A 16,999-nucleotide genomic window follows, 5' to 3' on the forward strand; every position below is an offset into this window, starting at 1 on the left:
ACCTTTTTACACTGTACATTTAGATATATTCAACCGATTGCATCATTTCACACTTGCAATTGAAAGCACATCACAAAGGTGTATTTCGTATAAAGGATGGTACATAATGGTATTTAGAAAGTCGTTAAAAGAAAAATATTTTTGTCGATTTCTATTAATATTCTAGACCTCTATTTACGTGCAGCTGTTTCACCACTTGACCAACATAAATAATTCTTATCACGTTTATTGTTCCAACCGTGTATTATTTCCCACATAAACATTCAGCCAAATACATGTCGCTGAAACCCACTATCAACATGAACCCGTTCACATGTGCATCACGTGTTGTACACACGATATCTCAATGTACCGAGCTGCTGTGACACCATTACCTCTCCCTGGACCGATGTTGTGGAAGTCCACGGGGCCAATTCCACCCCACACCATGATGCTCGGACCACCTCACAAGTCTCTCTCAACAACACAAGCATCCGAATAATGTTACCCATGGCGTAGCCAGACTCTCTCTCTCTCTCTCTCTCTCTCTCTCTCTCTCTCTCTCTCTCTCTCTGCCATCTGCTGTTGAGATTCAGTGACGGCTCTCGTCTGAGAAGAGGACTCTTCTCCACTGCTGGTTGTGCCAGTGCTGGTGCTGTGTTGCCCACTGAAGACGGTCCCGGCGATGACGTGGTGTCAGAATGGGTCCTCGGTCTGGCCTGTGACAATGGAGGTGTCTGCTCGTCAATCGTTAACGCACGATGTCGGCACCAATGTGTCGCTGGTGTGTCCCCATGGTCTGTCGATCAGCTTCCGCAGCAGTAACAAAGCGAAATTGAAGATGCTGTCGCACAATCTGACGATCATGACGTCGGGTGGTGACCCTTGGTCTTCCACTACGTGGTCGGTCATCTGTAGTGTTGGTGACCTGGTACCGTTGCTGGAGCCTGTATATGGTCCTTACGTGGACTTGAAATGCATTGGCTACTTGCCGGGCGGTTTGTCCAGCTTGAATCGTCCAAGGGCTTTGTGTCACTGATTTCTTGTCAATCTCGGCATGTGGTAGCAGTTCAATAACGTTTGGTTGTTGGTTTGTTGTTGAACGCCGCACTCAGCAATGTTCCAGTTAATGACGGCGGTCTGTAAATGATTGTGTCTGGACCAGACAATGAGCATCGACAATGAATATCATGAGCATCGATCCACGCAATTTGATCGATGACATGCATCAACCAAGTCAGCGAGCCTGACCACCAAATCCCGTTAGTCGCCTCTTACGACAAGCATAGTCGCCTTTTACGGCAAGCATGGGTTGCTGAAGACCTATTCTAGCCCGGATCTTCATGAAGGGACCATTAATTAGTCAACATATATTTTATCTAATGTTTGTCTTTCCCGTAACAGTCTTTTCTGTAACACTAAATGTGTTACAGCTAAGACAGATTTTGTTACGGTTATGAATTTCTTCACTTAATAAGCTATACAGAAACAAAGTAATTATTTTCTGTTCTTTTTCAACATTCCAACTGAATATTTAAATTCAGCAGTTTGAAAGACAAAGTTGTATTTTATTATTTTGTGCAACATTGTCGGAACATGATTTTTATAAGAAATGTGTTACAGTAAAGACATATTTTGTTATTGTAATGACATTTTTCATTTTTCATTTGAAAAGTTAAAGTTAAGTTAAAGAAACAAAGTAAATTACCCTCTGTTCAATTTTCAGTTCTTATTAATTATTTCAATTCAGCAATTTTTAGGATAAACTTGTACTTTTTATGCAAAATTATTGAAACACCAAAATGTGTTACGGCAAAGACCAGTGGTGGAAATACAAAGACTGAAGAAGCTGTGAGTGATGGAAAGATGGTGAAGTTTTGTTTGTTTTGTTGGTTGGTCCAGATAATAAACCAACCAACCATTATTGAAAGACAGTTAACGTTCCTTCTTTCTAGAAATATCATGAAATGTTGATGTATTTATTTGTTACGTAACGCCTCACTCAGCAATATTCCATCAAGATGACGGCGGTCTGTAACAATCCAGTGATTGACATCATGAGCATCGATCCACATGATGTCAATCGCTGGATTGTCTGGAACAGACTCAATTATTTACAGATCGCCGGCAGATAGCTGTTGATGTAGATGGCGGGTAGTGTGTGGTTGACTAAAATCTGCTTCGTTGTGTGGATAATAAATGTCAGCTTTCACCTGGAAGGAGTGTTAAAGAAATAACACCCTCTTGAATTTTGTTTCTTTTCATAAACATGCATTCCAAATATAAATAAGCATATGACCAGGAATTAAGCGTTTTTGAAATAGCATTTCGCAGGAATAACCCCCAACCCCCAACATTCGACAACAGCTGTTACACTGACTGAAATATCGTTTATTGTGTGAGGCACACTAGAATTATAACAAAATTCATGTTTCATTGTTTAGTACACATGATTAATTATAAGATGTTTACTATTTGTCCTGCAAAGTACACTATTTATGATGACATATTTCATATTTGTATTGTTTATCACAATATTAGTATCAACATGTGTACATGACATTTAGCTCGGACAGAATGGTTGGTTAGTTGGTTTGTTGTTTAACGCCACACTCAGCAATATTCCAGCTATATGCCAACGGTCTTTCAATAAGCGAGTCTGGACCAGAAAATCCAGTGATTAATATCATGAGCATCGATCCAAGCAACTGGGATACGATGACATCAACCTAGTCAGCAAGCCTAACCACCCGACCCAGTTAGTCGCTTCTTACGAAGTATAGTGGTCAGTTACGGCAAGCACGGGTTGCGGAAGACCTATTCTACCCCGGATCTTCACGGGCCTCCATGTATACAAGAACTCTACTGCAATGAATCATGCACAAATGTACAAGAACTCGCTTAATGAAACATAGACATGTATCACTGTTTGGTCGTTATGCAGCACACGAACACATGATTTAATGATACATGGTACCTGTCCAGCTCGTGTGTATGCTTGGTTGATGATAGTCGGTACAAATATATGTGAATATATACGCTGCCTCATCTTGATGCGTCTTTCACAGTGCGCTTCGACAAAGTAGATACATAACAACTGCACCTTCCCTTCAAAGAAACACAGGCAAACTTTGAAAAATGAAACAACTTGGTGTGCACAACTAGAATTCCAAATGTCTACTTTGAGTGCAGAAACCGTTCCAGATATCAATTCAATACACGTACAAAACACATAGAATAATGCCAAGGTCACAGCTTGCAGACATGAATACTAAGAGATCGCGGTTTCAGCTTAACTTTGCATATTAATCTGGTTAATCTGGCTGGTTAAATAATATTCTCTGGCATTGACAGATAATACCAACTATTTGTTGTAGGCTTGTGTTTGGTCCTTGTTCAACTTGGGAATTTGGCTCAGACAAAGACCACACATTTCAGAAAAAGAAGCTCATGCCCAGATAACATTCAAACGTTGGCCTAACGTCGGCAGTGTCGCGGTCGGATTTCATACGTTTGCCCAACGTTGTTACAACGTTAGTTCGCATTTCGGAAATTATTTCCAAGGGGCGCTACTCTTAATTGACGTCTCATAGAGGGCGCTGCGTTTTTTGCGCCTCTCTACGAGCAGACGACGCGACACAAGCACAAGCTCGATCATCGGAATACTGTTTTCCTCGAATATATATAGAGGTAAGTGTTTAATTAATGTCTTGTTATATAATGTTCAAACAGTACCCGAGAAAAAACAACCATTGTTCATTCAAAAATATCAACTCGAGTAGATCTAATTATTTTCCAGAAATTGAAAACACCACGTTCACTAACTTCAAGACCGAAGCCGATTAGGAATATGTCACTCTGTTTGCTTGCAAATATAGCATACTATTACTAGCATACCCCAAAACTCGAGCTTGTCCGTATCATAAAGTTTGTCGACACTTACGATGGACTCAGAGGAATTGGAAGCAAGTCGTCTTCAGTGATGAATCCCGATTTAATCTTCGATTTGCTGATGGTAGGGCGAGGGTTTTGGAGGCGCCGTCATGAACGTTACGCCCGGTGTTGTGTACAGGAAGTTGACAGATTTCGAGGCGGAAGTGTCATGGTGTAGTGTGGCACTGCACGTTCCAGGCTTCTTGTCATCCGTGGCAATCTCAACGCTGCTTCTTACCGCGACCAGGTACTGGCACCAGAACTTCTGCCTTTTATGGCAGCACATGGACCCGGTTTGATCTTCAAACACGACAATGCCAGACCCCACACAGCAATTTTGACAAGGAATTTCCTTCAGAATGCGGGAGTCAACGTCATGGACTGGCCGTCAAGGTCTCCCGACCTCAATCCCATAGAACACGTCTGGGATGCTCTTGGCAGAAGTCTGCGCACTCTCCAGAACCAACCACAGAATTTGCAAGATCTTGGCATCATTTTGCAGCAACAATGGCGTCGTCTTCCCAATCATGTGTTCACAAGCATCACAAGGTCCATGCGGAGGCGTTGTGTGGCAGTTGTCAACGCACATGGTGGCCATACACGCTACTGAACTTGTGTGCCATCTGATTCTCGTGCTTGGGACTTATGATTCAAACTGTTGATGTTATTACCGAATACAGTAGGTGCTTGGAACAAATTATGGTTACCACCGTTAATTAAAATCCTTCTTTGGACATTGATGATTAAAAATTACCTTCTCTGATCGGGGTAGAATAGATCTTCAGAAACCCATGCTTGCCGTAAAAGGCGACAATGCTTGTTGTAAAAGGAGACTAACGGGATCGGGTGGTCAGGCTCGCTGACTTGGTTGATGCATGTCATCGATCCCAATTGCGTGGATCGATGCTCATGATATTAATCACTGGATTGTCTGGTCCAGACTCGATTATTTACAGACCGCCGTCATATAGCTGGAATATTGCTGAGTGCGGCGTTAAACAACAAACAAACAAACCAACCAACCAAATTTCTCTGATACATTTGTCCGTTGTATATCATATATGGGATTGCTTTTAAAAATGTGAAGTTTTTAATTTGACTCAGTATATATGTCCAGAATTACCTATTTTACCAATTCTTTCGTCTCTTGGTTTTTTAACACATCGACTCGTTTCTATGTATAATGTATGGGAACAACAACGGAACAGAGCTACCTCTCGGCGAATCATATTTCCTGAAATACATTTATATAAGTCTCCACTGGAATACACTTATAAAAGGCTCCACATAGAATGACGTTTTAGACAATGCCTAGGTCAGTGTTTTAGAACTACCTGTTCGTGAGGCATGCCAGTCTTGTTCATATATACATTTCAATCGTATCATAAACTCTGTTATAAACCTATCCATAGACTGCATCTGGTGTTTTACCCAACCTTCCCGATGCAACAGATGTTGAGTTTTGAAGCCTAATTAATTTGAACAGGTTTTAATGGTGATAGGTGAATTTAATTTAATTGATGTATGGAGGGATCATAACCCTGATTCTCTGAAGTTTTCATGGCGGAGGACTCTACTCAAGCAGGCTCGTCTGGATTTCTTTTCTTGTATCTGAGTCACTGTATTCTTATGTGCAGTCTTCTGGCATTAATGCTGACTACAGAACAGATCATTCTCCTATTAATATTTCCCTGGCGTTTAATGAACAGGAAAGAAGTTCATATTGGAAATTTACCTCTTCACTTTTGAAAGATAAAAATATGTCAAACAACAATATGAAGCCCTCGTACATAATTTTGATGATATTGGTAAAATATGTTGAAGTGATATTCAGTCTAGAATTTTGGACCAGCTGTTTTGGAATTTGTTGATGGAAATAAGAGGGATTGCAGAAGACCTTTTCTACCCCGGAATCTTCACGGGTAATAAGGGACCAAGTTATCCCGGGTAGAATAGATCTTCAGCAACCCATGCTTGCCGTAAAAGGCGACTATGCTTGTCGTAAAAGGCGACTAACGGGATCGGGTGGTCAGGCTCGATCAAGAACTTCATCCGTCATGGGTCTTAAAATAAACAAAATTCAGATTTTGTTGGGTACAGGGTATTCATGGTCAAATACCGTATTGATGTTTCATACACTTTTCTGGATTTCGAGTTATTTTGCAATTCATCGTTCTCATTTGGAGTCAAACGGACTGTAGCTTAGCAACAGTAAGGGCTGCACTTAATTCTAGGTGTGGCATACACAGCTGTCACTTCTGATTTACCTATGATCTTGACATAAGGCAACTGCCAGATGTTTCCTCCTTCGTCTTTCGTGCGCAGGTATCCCACTTGGGATCTGGAAAGTGAAACTGTTGTTCGGAAAGCGAAACGCACGTACTGCTGTCCAAAGAATCTCAATTGCCTGGCCCTGAGTTGCACTGAAACTGACTTTGTCAATCCATTCTCTACTCTGTGTTGGGACGTGAACGGGCTTAATTATAAACTCCTGGACAATGATTTTTTATCTTTTGTATCTTATAGTGAAATTTTTGGAATTTTAGATGTGTGGAGTAACTGCCCAAAGCCAAGTATTGAAGCTGCATTTCCAAATTTCTCTGTCTAACTATCTACAGGGATTTCAGCCTTAGAAGTGGTGTTGCGGTCGGTATTCGCCGATCGTTAGTACAGGGTACTATATTTAGTGTTGCTACCCGTTATACAAACATTATGTTTCTAATATTTGATTCACGAGATCTTTTTGCTTTGCGTATGTTCATCCTGGTCATACTTCAGTATTAACAGACAACAGACCATGTGAAGGCATAGATTACCTAGAACAGTGCCTATCAGAGGTACTCCTTGAATATCCTAATTATGATGTCATACTTCCTGGTGACTTTAATGCCAGAAAGGTCCAGTTTCAAAACTACATTTAAATGACAACAATAAATTGATTCCAAGTTTCGAAAACTTTTTCAAATTATTCAAATAATTCCTTTCGTCTCCCTAGAAATACAAAACATGAGGTCATTAACGCCTATGGTACGATTTGTTGTACCGTTGGTACATATGCTGAATGGTAGATACCCAGGAGATAATTTTGGATCATATACTTTTAGTAAAGAAAATGGTGCCAGGAAGTTAGAGTATTTTTGTGTTCAACTGATCTGTTCTCTAATTTAATTGACTTTAATGTTCATACAAGAGATGACTCTGATCCTTTTCAACCGAAATGTTTGCTGCCCGATGACACCTGACACAGAACATAGACCTAAAGTACTCATGGAAATGAAAAAACAACTGTTTTGCTGGATTTAATAATCGACCCAAAGCATTACGTAGATGTAAATACGAAATAACAAAACAACAGGAAAAGTACTAGTCTGGATTTGCTAGTTTTATCTCAGTGTTCAATACAAAATGTACTTTACAGGAGGTAATTTGTAGGCACTTTCAACATTCAAAAATAAAACTAAGTCAAAATTGACATGGCAGAAACAGGCTATAGGCATTATGCAAATTAGCCTGGAAAAAAAGTATTCAAAACAACAATAACAATAACAGCTATGTTTATGTACATAATAATAAATGACATGTAAGTTGTTGTTTGATAAGGGAATATGTTACTTTTACGTTCTGATATTTTGACGATGATTCTTTATCCCACAATGCCACTCACAAATCACTAACCACTGACAAATCACATGGGTTTCAAGCACCTGTTTTCACCTGTCGTCAAGGTGTCATAGGTCATGGACATTCACCTTGATCTACTAACACCTGGTTATGCTCAGTTTCACAATAGTCTGTTTTGTTCATATTTTTACACACTTTTACGTGTAAAAAAGACATAAAAACCTTTGATACGCTGTATTTGTGCCAAGGCCCAATTAGTACTAATTGAGTTGTTTGAATATTTATATATTTTGTATATTAACTGCATTTATTTAAAATCTGAGACCGAAAAAAACCAGGGTTTTTTCAAACAGAACTTTGTTTAAGAACCCAAACCGTGTTTTTGGTATGTTCAAGAATGTATAAATACGAACACGAAGGAGTTACAATAAAAGGTGACAAAGACACATTGTTAGTTCTGCAAAGGTGGAAACTGGACTTTTAAAGTCAGTTAACTCTCTTGCCTCGGGAAGATGCGATCCCAATTGCTTGGATTGACGCTCATGAGATCAATTACTGGATTGTCTGGTCCAGACTCGCTTATTTACAGACCGCCGTCGTATAGCTGGAATATTGCCGAGTGCGGCGTTAAACAACAAACCCTTCAGTGAATATTCACACAATTTTCTGTTCATTAATTTGCACATAAACCTGTAACTTGAAATAACTATTTTGCATTTTTTCCATTGAAGCATAGCGTTATGGGAAAGACCTGAAATGAAAAAAATAAATTAATTTCTTATATTTTTTGGCTAAGTGTTAGGACTAATTTGTCTTCTGGTGCACATGGCACATACCAGTCCTATTGTGTAGAAAAATGGTACTAGGCATGACAGAAAGTACTGATATCCTTGCATTGGGATCATTGATTATTCCAAAGCTTTATTAAGTGTTAAACAACTACTGAGTGCGGCGTTAAACAACAAACAAACAAACAAACAAACACAAGAAAGAAGATGTAAATCAGTTGATAATTATCGTGGTATTTCGTTGATGGGTGTGCTTTTTGTGTTATTGTTAATAATAGCCTTCAGCAATTTGTGGATTTACATGATAGCATCCTAGAGGCACAAACTGGATCTGGCAAAGGTTATTGCACGACTGATAACATACTAGTATGTACTTTACAATGTTTAGTTCAGAAGTATATTTCTATAAGTGAAGGTCAATTTTAGTGTCTGTTGGTTGATCTAAAAAGGCATACATGTTAAAAGACATTGCTCTGGTATTCGTTATTTAGACAAGGTGTGAAGGTCTGATTAATCTCAGTATTAAGAAATGTGTATTCTAAACTTCTGCCTTTAGTTCCGCATTCCGAATCATCAATTGGGTAATATTTTTGAATATCTTAGTGGTGTACGACAAGGCTGTGCTTTTAAGTCCTTTGTTTCTTTGTCATGTATATAACAATATATCAAGTCATGCTGCAGAACTCTAAGGTCTAAGGGGTATATTTGTAAGCTTTGAGTTTGCGGATTTACTTTTGCAGTTGTATGTTGATTATCTTAATATAAACTGACGTTCAAAAGAAACTTTACCAACTGAAAATATAAATTTCAGACAAAGTATAATTTTTTTTCGATGAAGTCAACCACAATAGGGTATGCCGAAAATGTTGCAAATGCACGTGCGGGTAAGGGTATAAAACGATTGCAACGTCAAGTCAGACATCCACAATAATTAAAAAAACACAAAAGAAATGCCACGACTCACAGTCGAACAACGTGAACGAGCCTTGCGTATGGTACAGATGGGAGCCACTCATGCCCATATTGCACGAACCTTCGGTTGCTCCCGTGTTGCCGTCACCAACTTGATGCAACGTTACAGACAGACAGGGCGGACCGCTGACAGGCCAAGAACAGGCAGACCCAGGGTGACCACGCCCCATGATGACCGGTACTTGCGTACCTTGCACCTCCGAAATCGCTTCCTGACAGTGACGTCATCGGCGACAAAGGCCTTAGGTCACAGGGTTAGTCGACAGACAGTGACCAGGAATCTCAGGGCTCATGGAATCAGGGCTTTTAGACCATACAGAGGATAGCTATTGACAGCGCAACATCGTCGTCTGCAATTGAGATGGTCCCGGACTGTACGACGCTGGCAACGACGTGACTGGCAGAGGGTTGTCTTCACTGACGAAAGTCGATTCTGTATGTTTAGGGCTGATGGCAGACAACGTGTTTACCGCCGAAGGGGTGAACGAACGGAGGCGTGTTGCGTGCAGGAGGTCGTACCGTATGGTGGAGGGAGTGTCATGGTGTGGGGAGGGATCTGTGGGCAGGAGAGGACACCGCGGTTCATCGTTGACGGAAACTTGTCAGCTCAGCGTTACATGGATAACATTCTTCGTCCAGTTGTCCTACCATTTCTCCAACAGCAGCCACCTGGTGTCATTTATCAGCATGACAACGCTAGAGCCCATACAGCCAGAATTGTCACTAATTTCCTCGCAGCCAACAACGTCAACGTCCTGCCGTGGCCTGCACGCTCACCCGACATGTCCCCCATATAACACCTCTGGGACTTGATGGATCGTCGTGATCGACAACGACCACACTCTCCAGCCAACCGGCAAGAACTGATCTTGGCCCTCCAAGAGGAATGGCGTCATATCCCACGTGACCTCACCAGACGACTGACTTTTTCTGTGCGTCGAAGAGTTTTTGCGTGTATTGAGGCATTTGGTGGTCACACACGCTACTAATGACTTGTTATTGAACGTGAGCGATTGTTTATGTACTCGGCCTATTGTCCATGATTCTGAAAGCTCGAGTTTTGTACCACACCCAACTTTGGGGGGCTCAGACGTCATTCTCAGTCGCGTTATGGTTGTCATTTTCAGAGTTGATTATGTTGACAACGAGTTGGCGGTGCAGATGCTGTGTAAATCCTGCAATTGACCGAACTCTGCATGACAGTTTACGAACCGGATTTCGATTTCGGTGCGCGATTTTGATTGGACTATGCATAGACTCGTTAGTCCAGCCAAAATGTAACTCCATAATACCAGTCTAGTTCGGCAAGGGTGGAAACTGGACTTTTATAGTCAGTTAACTCTCTTGCCTCGGGAAGATGGGACCATGTATGGTCCCGTGGGAGCAAGAGGGTTAAAACGATGAAGAACTTTGGTTAATTGCTGTTGTTTCTGATATACCAAAGGCGACACCATGCGAATGGGCTTGTATCTAAACATTTACAGTAAGAAAGAGAATTCTTGGAGCCAGACACAGCTACTTGCAGTTATATTTTATATTATATACTGGAGGAAAAAAGTACCTGCCTGGTTCTGGTTCTGTTGTAGGCGTCCGGTCCGGTCCGGTGAGAAAAATGTGGCCGAGAAACAGTTGATATGCAGCCTTCCAAAATAGCCACGAGGGTCACTTGTACTGTTATGTTGGTTGGTTGGTTGGTTGGTTGTTTTACGCCGCACTCAGCTATGTTCCAGCTATATGACGGCGGTATGTAAATAATCGAGTCAGGACCAGACAATCCAGTGATTGATATGATGAGCATCGATCCACGCAATTGGTATCGATGACATGCTTCGACCAAGTCAGCGAGCCTGACCACCCGATGAGTGCGGCGTTAAACAACAAACAAACAAACCAATGAAGCGTTGGGATAACTCCGAACACCTAGGTTCGATTCCACACGAGGGTACATTATGTGAAGCCCATTTCCCCCGTCTACTTCTACCTCGATTTTGCTGGAATATTGCCAAAAAGCTGCATAACATATATAATCTCACACCCCAGAGAAAAGTAACATTAGATGTTTGACTATTATAATATACACGTTGACGCGTGTTATAGTTATTGAAAATGACACACGAGACAGCACATAATTACAATGGAATTATGCAATCATTAATTGTTGCAGTTGTAGGAGAAAGCAATGGAGGACAGATACAGTATTAACAGTGGCACAAGGAACACTCTCCATTGGGAGGACTACCTTGTGTTTGGGTGTACCCTACTGATCCCAGCTTGCGTCGGTTTCTACCATGCCGTCAAAGACAGGAAGAAGAATAGCCCTTCGGACTTCCTGGTGGGAAGCCGCCAGATGGGCACCGTCCCTGTTGCCCTGTCCGTGACGGTGACGTTTCTCTCGGCGTTGACGTTGCTTGGGATGCCGGCCGAAGTGTACATCCATGACACAATGTTCTGGTGGCTTGCTGTGGGCATGATCATAGCTGTTGCAGGGGCGGCGCATCTGCTTTTACCCTTTCTGTACAGGCTCGGGGTCACAAGTGTTTATGAGGTAAGAAGGGTGTGAAGAAGTAGAAAAGAAGGGAAATATTGTTAAGTTGCTAAAGACTGTATACATTGACGGAACAACTTTGGGGTCTGACAAAATAGAGAAATAGAGAGAACAGGGAATTGGTCATTTATAGGAGAGACCTGTTGTGTGTGTGTGTGTGGTGTGTGTGTGTGTGTGTGCGTGCGTGCGTGCGTGTGTGTGTGTAGAGGAGCTTCATGGAAATTTTATAGAGGAGAGTCATGAAAAAATGTTAGAGGTTTTGGTGTGTGTGTGTGTGGGGGGGGGGGGGGGGGGGGGGGGGTGCATTCCTTCCGTCTCGGGCTGTACAAGTCCGCTAGGGTTGTAAAATCCGGCACATCCCGCTATTAAGATCTGTATCTCTATCCTGTAACTATGCTGTAATTACCATGCATTGCTTCAGTGGTCATTGCTATTTATGGTACAGCTATCACTTCATTCATTGATATTGATACTGAGCAAGCAATGAATATTTTTTAACAGTACTTCGAGCTGAGATTTGGGAAGCGAGTGCGGATACTGGCGTCTCTCAACTGGATCATACAAGTGGTAAGTGGTAACATATTTGGGCGTATGTATATACAAAAGCTATACTAGCAGGAAAACGTAACTTCACATCATATATTATGTTATGTCAGAGGTGCGGCCGTGTTCTGGTCATGTCGTAGGTGTCATTCCATCTCATCCTAGACATATTCAATGGAGGAGAGGCCTGGAGAAACATCCGGCCATGTCAGTACAGGAATATTATGCTGCCTCAAAAAGACCATTACACCAAATTTATGGGCAACACGTGTGCTGGCATTTTCCTGCTGCATCGTGACGTTACGTCCCTGCATTTGCACAGATGGTACAACATGATCTCGAATGTCAGGTAGCATACGCCATTCAAATTGCCATTAACAATTATGAGTTGTGTTCTCCCATTATTTCTGATGCCATCCCATATCATTACACTTTCACTCCCATACTGACGACGTTGAGTAACGCAAGCGTCGCCAAAACGTTGTCCTGTACGCCTGTAGACCCGTGCACGACCATCGCAGCGTATCACTGGACGTCTGGGTCGGGTGTTGTGCGCCCTCAACCGGCCGCGTAGGGTTGTGTCACCAATTGGCCACAACCCAGGAATGGTCCGAGCTGTTAATGTGGCAGTTTGGTATTGATTCCGTAGATGTACCAGCCGAATATGGTTGTTTAGATGACGTGACGTCACACGTGGATGACCGGCCCGTGGCAAGTCATGAGTGTAGGCCTGCAGTAGATTACGTCTTGAAAGAAATGATATTGTGTTTCGATGAACATAAAAATGTCTGGCAACTTCGTTTTGTGCCATTCCTGTTCGCAGCATACTTACGACGCGTATTTTCAACAAGCCATGGCATTGCGTAAACGTTATATACGGTTAAACAAAAACGTATTTTTTATGAGCACCTGAGAGCTAAACTATCATTGTGTGCTGTTCACATTGAAAAGAGTCTCATGCTCCAACCAACACGCAACAATATTAACTGTGCGCCGTGTATTAACATGCACGGGCAAAATGTGAATCACAACCTTAAAGTCGAGGAGTTAGGTGACTTCAAGGACCTGTATGGAAATATGCATGATATAATTTCAAATAAATTTCTTTTTATTGAAATATATATTATTTTACACTGATATATATTTTCGTCAGATAATGAATACATGATACGATTTCATAATTGTCCACTTGATGAAAGAAGAAAGTGCATTCTGCGCCATGTGCCATACTTTATTTGCTTTAGGGTTTGAGAATGTTACGTGGGGATGAGTAATAGTTGAAAAGATGTCGTATAATCACAGGTGACTTCTCTATTGTTGATTTATTCATTCATTTGGTCATTTATTCAAATATGGACCAAAATACCGCGAGGAACTTCTTACCAATTGGGACCAAAATTTAAAATCATTATGGAGGCTGTCGAGATATGCCCAAACAGCCAGCTGTCATCCAAAGTCTGGCTGCCCTACATGAAAAGTGTGTAGTTGTTCCAACTGACAAGGCCTCAAATAACATAACCATTATATGTTAGCATCACCAACATTACATAAATGTTTTGATCAAAGAACTTGGTAAAAAGGACATATCAAATAATACTGTAGCGTAAATATACGAAATCCCATTAGGGCCATATTGGTATATTTTTTTCTTCTCTTTTGAAAGTCGTAATTACGAGAGAAAAAAGTCATAATTACGAGAAAAAGGTCGTATTTACGACTTTTCAAAACTTGTAATTACGAGAAAATATTCGTAATAACGACTTTTCAAAACTCGTTATTACGAGAAAATATAGTTTATAATAAAATTATATTTATTGCTTTGTCATTATATCACGGTGACTTTCATCATCATTGTAAAACTCGATTTTTTCTCTCGTAATTACGACGTTTAAAAGAGAAAAATGTAAATACCAATTGGGTCCTTATAGACTGTCGTATAAATATGATAGGCGCATATAACTGTTATATACGGTACAATTGAAGTAACTCATGTCTTATGAGCTCAGAGAAGTAAAGATACACTGCAACAATCGACATGTTGTTGATTAAGTTATAAATCTTCCTACGACAAACCCTAAACATAAAACACGTTACAAATGCCCCATATTAGGCTAGAATGTTAACTGAGGAAGAATAAACCTTGATATAATCAAGGAAGGACTTTCCTTTTATTCACAGAAAGTATTTGAGACAAGTGGAATTAATACGAGGTGGATTCTTAAAAACTCAAAGGAAATGCTTGACTTTGCAATCTCAGAAAAGAACCAAGTTCGATTCTGTCAAAGCATTGGATTTTTCAACTTTGTACACCACTATCTCACATGACAAACTTAAGGAAAACCTTCATTCCTTGATTCATGGGGTTTTAGTAACAAAACGTTGTGAACAGAGATACAGTTACGTATCTATTTTCAGAGGTTCAGGAAAAACAATTTGTGAAAAATAAAAGCAATTGCCATCTGAAGTTTACTGAGAAAACAATATGTGAAATGCTGGACTTCCTCACTGATAACATCTACGTAAAATGTGGGGTTAGACATTAAGGCATGGGCACAAATTGTGCCCCCCCCCCCCCCCCCCCCCCCCCCTTCTTGTGGATCTGTTTCTTTATGTATATGAATCGGAATTTCTGTTCGGATTGGCAAAGTCAAAACAAGGTAATTTTGCCAAGAAGTTTAACTTAACCTTCAGGTATATCTATGTAGTAAGGCCGCCTCATCTGTTATACACTTAGATCCGTGCATACAGATTCAAGATGACAAAACACTCTCAACAAGACTGTATGACAAGAGAGATGACTTCAACTTTCCAATAGGCAACTTTCCCTTCATGTCGAGCAATATTCCAGCAGCTCCAGCCTTTGGTGTTTACATTTCGCAACTTTCGAAATACAATCGAGCATGCTCTTTCCATCAAGATTTCAAAGAGTGCCATGCGACTCTTGCTCAGAAGTTGTTTGATCCAGGTTACAACATTCAAAGCATCAGTAAAGCTTTCAAAAAGCCTTATGGTAGACATGTGGAGGACATTTCCAAATTTGACGCATCAGTGACAAAAATGATGTCCGATGCAATTCCCTATTTTGAATTGTACCATATGTTTCCGGGTTTTTTCAGGTGGACAATTGACTTGCATTTGCATGTGTTTGTGACGGGAGCCCCCGGTGAGGCAGGAGACGTTCACCTTTTCGCGAACAACTGATTTCATTACTATTTGATAGTGATTCATGAACACAAAAACACAAATGCTGCTGCTGCTGTGGTGGTGGAAGATAACCGTTTATTATTCCCCACCACGAAGTGGAAGGGGGATATAGGAATGGGAGCCGTCCGTCCGTCCGTCACATTTCGTTTCCGGAGCAGGACACAAAAAACATGAGAGATATCTTAACCTAACTTGGCACATAGATAGGTCTAGTGATGAACTGGTGCCTTTTGATAGTTTGGGATTCTTTTTAAATATATATATTTTTCGAGTTTCCATGGCAACGACTTTGACTTAGACTGAAAATAGCGGTAATCCTCGTTTCCGGAGCAGGTCTTGAAAACCGTACCATATTTCTTCACCAAACTTGGCATATAATGTCATCTCGCAGTATTGAATAGTTCCTTTCTTGATGGCAAGTTCTGCATTGCTTGTGTGTATGGTCCCCCAAAAATGTCAAGGACACGGTTGTTGCATTCACTGACTAACTTCATGCAGAAACTTCAGGATCTCTCAGATGATTGGCGACCCTTGCACTCACTGATCCCTTAGTAAAGTAAGAACTCCCTTACTTCTCTCATTAGTGTTTAAGTAATAACACAACTCATTACAAATACAACAGTGTTACTGATCTTAAACCTACTCAACTGTTTAAACACTGCCTCCTATCCTGTATATATTCTTGTCAACCATACTCTGTACTTCACTTGCTTGATAACGGTGATAGAACCTACACCGAAACCATCGCTCCTAATTGTAATAAAGAAGTTGTTCGTCCATTCGTCTCATCCTTACTCATTACAAATACAGTCACATATTTTATTCTATAGTTATATATTTACTGCTGCAATTAGGCCATTTACAAAAAGGTCCAGTGAACATAGTTCACAGGAGCTAATGCATTGCACACAACCGGACATGTCGTATTGGCGGGGGATATGAGTATTTGGTGCTTGTTTTTACCTGCTGTTGCTGGAGATTCTCCTCTGAATGTCCTGTGCGAATATGTCGTATCAGGTCTTATGGCCAGACATACTGCTTAGAACATGTGGATCAAATACGCATGCTGATGGTTGCATATAAACTGAACTCTGCCTTCTTGTCCACACTATTTATACATCTGGTAGATTGGTTTCTGGAATCCAGTTTCTAAATTTCTTATTGATGCAAAGATGTCTTTCGATTAGCTCTTTTTCTTGTTTTTTTTAATGATTTCCCCTCGCGATATACTATCAACTCTGTACATTTCATTTAATAAAAACTGCCTTGAACCAGATCGTCTGCCATATCTGTCAGGTGATAAGTAGGTATATCATCTCTAAATCAATGATAAAAAAATTCTTTATAGTCTCTTTAAAATTATGTTTGAAATGAGACAGTCGTACTTGATCTCCAGCTTTAAAGTTAAGTGTTT

General features: G+C 40.7%; 1 protein-coding gene across 1 annotated transcript in view; it reads left to right on the forward strand.

Annotated features, from left to right (window-relative positions):
* The first annotated feature begins 11,472 nt into the window (after window positions 1-11,472).
* LOC139475191 (sodium-coupled monocarboxylate transporter 2-like) overlaps window positions 11,473-16,999 on the forward strand; it is a 28,861-nt gene continuing 23,334 nt past the window's right edge. Inside the window, exons 1-2 of the mRNA XM_071258447.1 lie at window positions 11,473-11,838; window positions 12,340-12,405. Of these exons, the coding sequence (XP_071114548.1) occupies window positions 11,473-11,838; window positions 12,340-12,405 (432 nt within the window). The remainder of the gene's footprint in view (window positions 11,839-12,339; window positions 12,406-16,999) is intronic.

Source organism: Haliotis cracherodii, unplaced genomic scaffold (assembly GCF_022045235.1).
Source record: "Haliotis cracherodii isolate W230 unplaced genomic scaffold, xgHalCrac1.p SCAF_3, whole genome shotgun sequence".
In the NCBI taxonomy this organism is placed as follows: domain Eukaryota; kingdom Metazoa; phylum Mollusca; class Gastropoda; order Lepetellida; family Haliotidae; genus Haliotis; species Haliotis cracherodii.